This window comes from Dinoponera quadriceps, unplaced genomic scaffold, assembly GCF_001313825.1.
Source record: "Dinoponera quadriceps isolate SergipeBrazil2010 unplaced genomic scaffold, ASM131382v1 scaffold566, whole genome shotgun sequence".
NCBI classification, from domain to species: Eukaryota; Metazoa; Arthropoda; class Insecta; order Hymenoptera; family Formicidae; genus Dinoponera; species Dinoponera quadriceps.
This window is the reverse complement of record NW_014555972.1, coordinates 4460529-4467810: the sequence shown is the minus strand read 5'-3', so window position 1 is coordinate 4467810 and position 7282 is coordinate 4460529. Positions and strand designations below refer to the sequence as shown.

Below are 7282 nucleotides of genomic sequence, written 5' to 3'. Positions count from 1 at the left end.
CGATCACAGTTAATTATTCTCCTCACATTCCACCGTGATTGGTCGATTTCTTAAGGCTTCAAACTTCAAGCACCTATTGCAGACCAAGACTCAGCCGACGAAACGACTCACGCTTGTAACATAAATAAGTTCCTTTGTAACGCCTCTCGAGTCTTCGAGTTCTCGCCCTCGCGAGAAGCGCGTACCTTGTGCCCTGTGTACATACGCGAATCGTATCAATATTCAGAGTGTGTTTGCGACTTCGATGATCGATGCGGATCGCGCTTTGTCGTTCACTTCGACGTGAGCGCGGAAACACGGCGAAAACTGGGTGTGGACTCGAAATCGTCGGGAGGAGTGACGCACGTGTGTGTGTGCATGTGTGTGTATGTGTGTTTTGCATTTCTGTTTCGCGCCAGTATTAGACGAAGTCCGCGGTCTTCACAGTCGCGCGCTTCGAACGGTCGTCTTTATCGCGAGAGGACGTCGTCGCTGCGTTTTTAATCCCAAAGATTTTACGGCATAGAGCGTAAGTTATATATACATATATAAATATATATATATATATACATAGTCACACACGTATGCTTATATCGTGTTATTTATTGTTAGTCACGTATCTCTAAAAGAGTGAGACTTTTAAGTTAAGGTGCGCAATTACATACAACTGATCTACGCGTATAATCGCATATAAGTAATTCGATTCTTACCGGTCCTACGTTCGTCCGCGTTCTTTTCTTTTTCTTTCTTCTTTTCTCAACTCTACACGGTTTCCGACGGCGTTTCGCGCAGAGTACTCGGAACTGGTTCGAATCCTCACGTAGCGAGAAAGAGGAGGATCGTGTCAATATTGCTTCTGTTTTTACTTTTCGACGAACGACGAGAGAGAGAGAGAGAGAGAGAGAGAGAGAGAGAGAGAGAGAGAGACGTAATTTCCGAACGGATTACAAGATGTGGAAGCGTGCAAAGCAATATTGCAAAATTTATTATATTACGTATAGACTAATTTATATATCTCGTCGCGTGCGCACGCGTGGTCAGAATATAAATTTAATGTATATAGATAGTCGGAGACTTGACCGTACGCAATCGAACGACAGCTTATTCTGTCGGAACTGTCGGAGAGAACGGAAGAAGAGCATATCTGTCGAAGCGAACGAGGCCCGTTTAAGTATCCCGCGTGACATTTCCCCTCAATTATACGCGAGAACGAGAGAAAATACCGAATAATAACCAATTGTAGTACCACGTGTACATGAATAAGTTGTATTCTTAGAGATCTTAATAATAATAACAATAATAAAACATATGCAATGGAAGCTGTAAATACGCTGTAAATATAAGGGCGCGTATCATTCATTTCCCCGTCCCCGTCCGGTTTCATTCGCTTAAAACAAATTCGACTTACATTAGATTTATCGATATTCTCGAACTAAAAGGTATCGTAAATGCAAAAATCAAGATTAAAACCAACAGCTATCGTCCAGCACCGATAATTGGTCTGTGATCTATCAGCTGTTGCAAACCCCATAAGCGCGTGATATTCCCAGAATATTATACGAATATTATTCAATATCAAAATAATATGATGTCCTATGATATTCTAAGAATGTTATGTAATATTTTACACTTACAATCGCATGTTTGAAACATCGCACTTCCAACCTGAATTCTCGAGGGCCGGCCATCACGCCGCGGAAAGTCAAAGTTGACGGTGGCGTCTGATAGTGGCGAGAATAAGAAACAACAACGCGTAGTTCCGAGGGTAACAAAAACGGAACGTGGTGTTACCTTCAGAGCTACTTACATGGTAACGTACACATATAGCCCGGGACAATGTTACAGATATTTGAAAATCGACCTTGTCAAATGTCGAATGCGAGATTGAAATGTGCATCAGCGATGCGATTTCGTGCTTGTCAGCGTTTTCCCCACCATCACACACGAAGAGAAACGTTTCGTCTATCCGTGTGACATGTGCATTGTAGCCGAGCTTTAAATTTATATATATATCTATTTTTTTTTTTTTTAGGAAAATTGAACTAGATATTTATTATGTCTCAAGAAATTTTCTGTTGGTTACATTTTCTATATTAGCTACATAACATCTTCAAAGTTTACATATAACATTGGTTTATAAATACTGATCTAGAAATGATATTCATTGTCTGATCTTAAATTAAAAAAAGTTCATCTTCAGATACTGCAAAGCGTCGCCTAGACAATAGAAGCACGTTTGTAAGAAATAAGAGTAAGAAATGGATAATCACAGTCAAATACGAGGAAAATAGAAAAATTATAATTGGCCAAATTCTTACTCTCACTTAGAGCTACACTCTTACCGACTAATGTATACGACGCGTGAGGGTCGGTTTCGTTGATTTCGTAACATCTAAAGACGATCTTGAATGTAAGATCGGACTACGGATACCGTCCTAAATCGCTCTCGTACATACCGCGTGCTAAACAAAAAGGTCGCGAAAAGAGACTAAAAAAGTACATACAAAAAGGGCCAATATTGTAAAAACAAAAAAAAAAAAGAAGAAATGTATTCCCTATGCTCTCTGGTCACACGTACGCAAAAGGTAAAAAAAAGAAAGGTAAAAAAAAGAAGCCGACGATTATAACATACAAAACGTGACATCCGAAGAGAAGGGGAAAAGTAGGAGAAATATTAAAAAGTTATATGCGCAACTGCGACAATTGTTCCGACAATTGCTGCGACAATTCCTCCAGCAAGGGGGAGCCCGGCACGTGCATCCCCGACTCCTTCGCGCGCAACAGCGTGTCCTGGGCGCCGAGCAGGAAGCGCATCATGCGCTCCTTGGTGAGATACGGCGCCGTGCCGGCGTTGTAGATGAGGAACCAGGTGAGCATGCTCTTCAGCAGATCGTTGTAGAAGACTTGCGGCACGCTGAACACCGTGCCCATGTCCTTGACGATCCGCTCCTCCAGTTCGGACTCGGACGGCTGGCCGATCGCGAACACCAGCTTCCTCAGGAAGTCGTATATAACCATGTCATTCTGCACGACCTGCTGTAGCCGCTTGAGCACGTCCGGATTCTGCTCCAACATCGGGAGGTCGATGCGATACCGTTTACCCTTCCCCTCGAAGCCGAGGATCGGGTCGTTCTCGATGGGTACGAGGAACTTGATGGAGTCGATGTCCACGTTCGTGAACACCGTCATGTCCACGATCTGGTCCATCATTATCTTCTCGAAATTGCCCAGCATGTTCAGGTAAGACCTGAACAAGTAGATCAGACTGTACTGATTCTTCTTCTGCTTAGAGTTCAGCGAGCCCAGGGTAATCCTCGCGCGATTGCTCAAGCAGAGCTTGTGCTTTATTTGCACGAAACGGTATACGCGTCGGCCACCTATATCGTATTTCAACACCAAGTCGTGGAATCCGCGAGCGTTGCGTACTTCCGTCCCCAAGTACCAGTTCCTCGAGTCGAAGTCGCTGCTGCACAGCAGCTTCCAAGCCACCCAGGTGAGGACTTTCACCTGGTAGGTGATGCCATGGGTGATGCCGTGCTTCAGGTACGCCGCCGCAAACTGATCGTCCGACCTTGCTTCTGTGGGATGTAATTGACGTCGTTACAATTAAGACGAGAAAATGTCTCGGCGGTAAAGCGCGATTTTTTAGGTGATTTTACAAAGAAAAGTTCGTAGGAACATATGTCATTTCTTCATAAAGTGAAACCTCAAAAATCAAGTAGAATATAATCAAGTATCTCAATTTTATATTATGCGCCGATAGATTTTTCTAGAGGAAGGCATCAAGTCTGGTTGGGTGATAAACATTTACGGGCGATAGCAGTCACACTGAGCCACGTGATCAGTGAAAGAGACCAACTGAGCTGTGTGGAGTGCAGAGGAAGCGTCCGTCTGACGTCATGATGAAAAAACGCGAATCGGTCGTCGAGCGATATATGATTCTCAGCGATTAGATATTAGCTCCGCGCGCAAAGCGGTGTACGCGTATCAGAGATCTTATATCACGGAGATTTCAACGGCTGTGACGGCCAATTGTCGTCCGGCAGGCCTGTGTAACTTTTAACACCATCGTGGTTACTTTGCCGCTGCGCGGCTATAATACACAGGTGAAAAAAAGAAAAGCTACGCAAGGGCGACGTAACGAACACGACACAGTCGTGAAAAATCACAGAATGGATCTACAGGTAGAACGGAAGATGACGATGACGTCGGAACAACGAGAAAACAATCGAAAGATGAGACTTTTTCCAATCATTCCCTCTCGTCATTCTCTGTTCCACCGGTGAAGCGGCAACAGGCGCGAGAAGAGAGACGCGGTTTTCAAAAATCGCACTCCCGATTAAGCGTGTCGCACGCCAATCGGTAATTGAGCGATAGCTGATGACAATACATGACACTGGGAAGATAGCTGGTGTTTAAACCGGACATAATCACCGTGATAACATGCGTAGTTACGCCGAGGTTGCGGTTTTCTACATCGCGATCTCGCTGTGTTCGCGAGCACCCACTTGCTTCTCGCGAAATCGCTGACGCGTGTGCTGTGAGTCACTTAATTGTCACTTTACGATCGCGTGGAACGTGAAAATATATCGATGTGAATCGATGTGAAAATACTGACCGTTTTTAATGAAGACCGTTCCGGCGATCTCGGCGGGATTCATGTTGGATGACCACACGTTTCGTATCTCCTGACGCGTCTTCGATCCAGCGCTACCCTGCGCGCAACACCGCGTCCGATTATATGAATGCGGCTGTCGTCTCTTGACTGAAGGGGGCAGTCCCGAGTAGCACAACAGAGAACCCGCGGAACCCCGCACTCTGATTAAGCGCGGGGAAGGTGGGGGAGCGATATAAGTGGACGCGCGAAACAAATTTATCGAATGAAACGCGAAATCCAACCCAGGCAGAACAAATGTCTAAGAGATGTCTTAAAAGTATGTCCTGGAAAAAGTTCTATTTTTTCTTTTAGTTATCTTTCGGACGTCTTTAAGAGATCTTTTGAAAATTTGTTCCATCTGCGACAGATCATTAATGATAAAACGACGCGAGAGCGTCGAAGACGTACCCTTCCATACCCGGCGCGCTCTCGCAAGCACGTCCGTCGATGTTTGGCCAATAAAGATTCAGGATGAAATAAACTGCGAATAGTTTCGAGATGAAAGAACGCAAACGAAACGAGAATTTTACGTTGCCGTTGGCAATTTTGATTTTGCGGCTTGATGTTATCGTATAGCTTGAAAATTTCGGCAAAAATCCGTTTTCTCCTATTTTTCCGCGGAGTTTCTGGCTTCTTACTTTCTTTATAGAAGGGAATAAATGTAGCAGGTTTTGACTGAACACGTGAATATTTTTAACGAATTTTCGTATCCTTAAGGCAGGAAAAATCTGCGGAAAAGTGGAGGAAAAACGGGGGTTTTTTCAGGAATTTTAAAACTACCGTAAAAGTCGATATATCGTCGATGATAGAAGTCGATGCCTTCCGAGAAAGATACGGAAAATTGATAATATTAGAAGTAGCAATTAGCGTTGCCAAGATCCCAGATTATCACTTTGGTACCCGAGTTTTTCAGATATTACCTATATCATTTTTCGAATCGCCAGGGTTTTCGGACACGTGGATGTACCCGAGCAAGGCTGCGTTCGGAAACCCTATTCGATGGGTAGAGACATTTAATTGACCAATCAGAACAAAAAGATTTCTTTGTTATAATTAATTAAATACTACTCTACTTGTCAAAAGTTTTCGAGCGCAGCTTAACCGGCTATTTGTAACACTTTTAATATTACTTCTCGTTATTCAAGTCATTCTATATACATAGAAGCATTAAAATAAAACTGGATCTTTTTAATGAAGTACTGAGTTTATAATTACGCCAGGTAAGATTACTACTAATAATCAGTGTTATCCAACTCGATTTTCAAGACTTGAAAAACACTGCCATGATATCGTTATCTCTTTAATTATGTCGCGATTAAAAATCCCACTATTATACAATGCATTCGCTAATCTAAAGGGACCAAAGTGCAACAAGGAAGTTATTACACACACATATACATACACACGGACACACATACACCACCCCGAGGTTATCTTTATAGATGCATTTTTTATTTCGAATACTATAACTGGCGAATAATAATGATCACTTAAATAAAGTCGTGTATTACGATGAATGAAGCAAAACATCACTATTTACATATAAATATTACATGATTCGCTATATCGCATCCTATCACGGAATGCACTCTATATACGTTGCACAGCGTGTGTGTAATCAACTACGCGCGAAAAACTCGTTTTTTAGCGTTTAACTAACTGTGAGATATCGTTAAAACTTTCACTTTCAACATTCTCTATATGGAAAAAGGCGCACTCTCTGTTAAAAATTCAACATTCTGAATTTGTCGGATAATCTAACATCAGCTTGCAGCAAATAGTGCTATATTAGTCTTACTTATTACAAACATGTGCGTATAATTCTTAGTGCGACGCGCGTTCGTAAATCGGTCCCGAGCGCGCGCTGCCGATTTGCGCGATTATAGAGTAACACGCCTCGAGGCATATCGGGGACCGAACAAACGCGCACGGGACCCGCCGGGGAATAATGCATTTACGAAAGCGACATTTGAGAAAGCTATACACGAAATGTCGCCAGTAGAAACGAAATTTTCTCGTTCAAATGAAACGTCTCGGTTATGTAATCCGATCCGAGAGATTGCGAGTGCGCGTCGAGAGAAGGGCGTACTTTGATTTTCATTCTCGAGGACTCGAGTAACCCCGTCCCGATGACGCTTCGATGCAATTTTCACGCGATGTTCTTCGCGAGACAAACACGAGAGAGCTTTCTGACTACCTCCGTCGTGTTTTCTTTCTCTCTCTCTCTCTCTCTCTTCTTTCAAACGAGTTCTGAGTCACAAAGAGAGACGATTCGAGATCACAGCATGGAAGACAAAAGCAAATCATAGTTGCACGCGAGAATCCCAGCCGGTATAATATATAAAAATCTACTAAAGATTAGAGATTAGCTTCTTTCTACATTTATTTTTTTTTCGCTCGATCGTTCGCGGACATAAGTCACTTAAATGCCAAAGCAGCTCGTATATGAATTACACTTTTATTATTACGACCAGCAACTACTACGCTCTCGAAATCACCTACTCGCAACGCACGCTAAACGCCATGAACGCGATTCTATCTCACCTAAACCCGTGGATTTTGTTCAACCTCATGGCTTAGCTTGGGATCAGCAGCCGGCATGATGCGAAAGACGGTCTCCCGTCGAATATCCCCCCTCCCTCCCGC

General features: G+C 43.2%; 1 protein-coding gene across 1 annotated transcript; it reads right to left on the bottom strand.

Annotated features, from left to right (window-relative positions):
• Positions 1-2153: 2153 nt before the first annotated feature.
• Positions 2154-4724, bottom strand: LOC106746218. Its single transcript, XM_014622528.1, has 2 exons — positions 4598-4724; positions 2154-3557 (listed from the first exon to the last, which is right to left on the bottom strand). Exons 1-2 carry the CDS (start codon positions 4638-4640, stop codon positions 2662-2664), a joined length of 939 nt encoding a protein of 312 aa, XP_014478014.1. The 5' UTR covers positions 4641-4724; the 3' UTR covers positions 2154-2661.
• Between the last annotated feature and the right edge of the window lie 2558 nt (positions 4725-7282).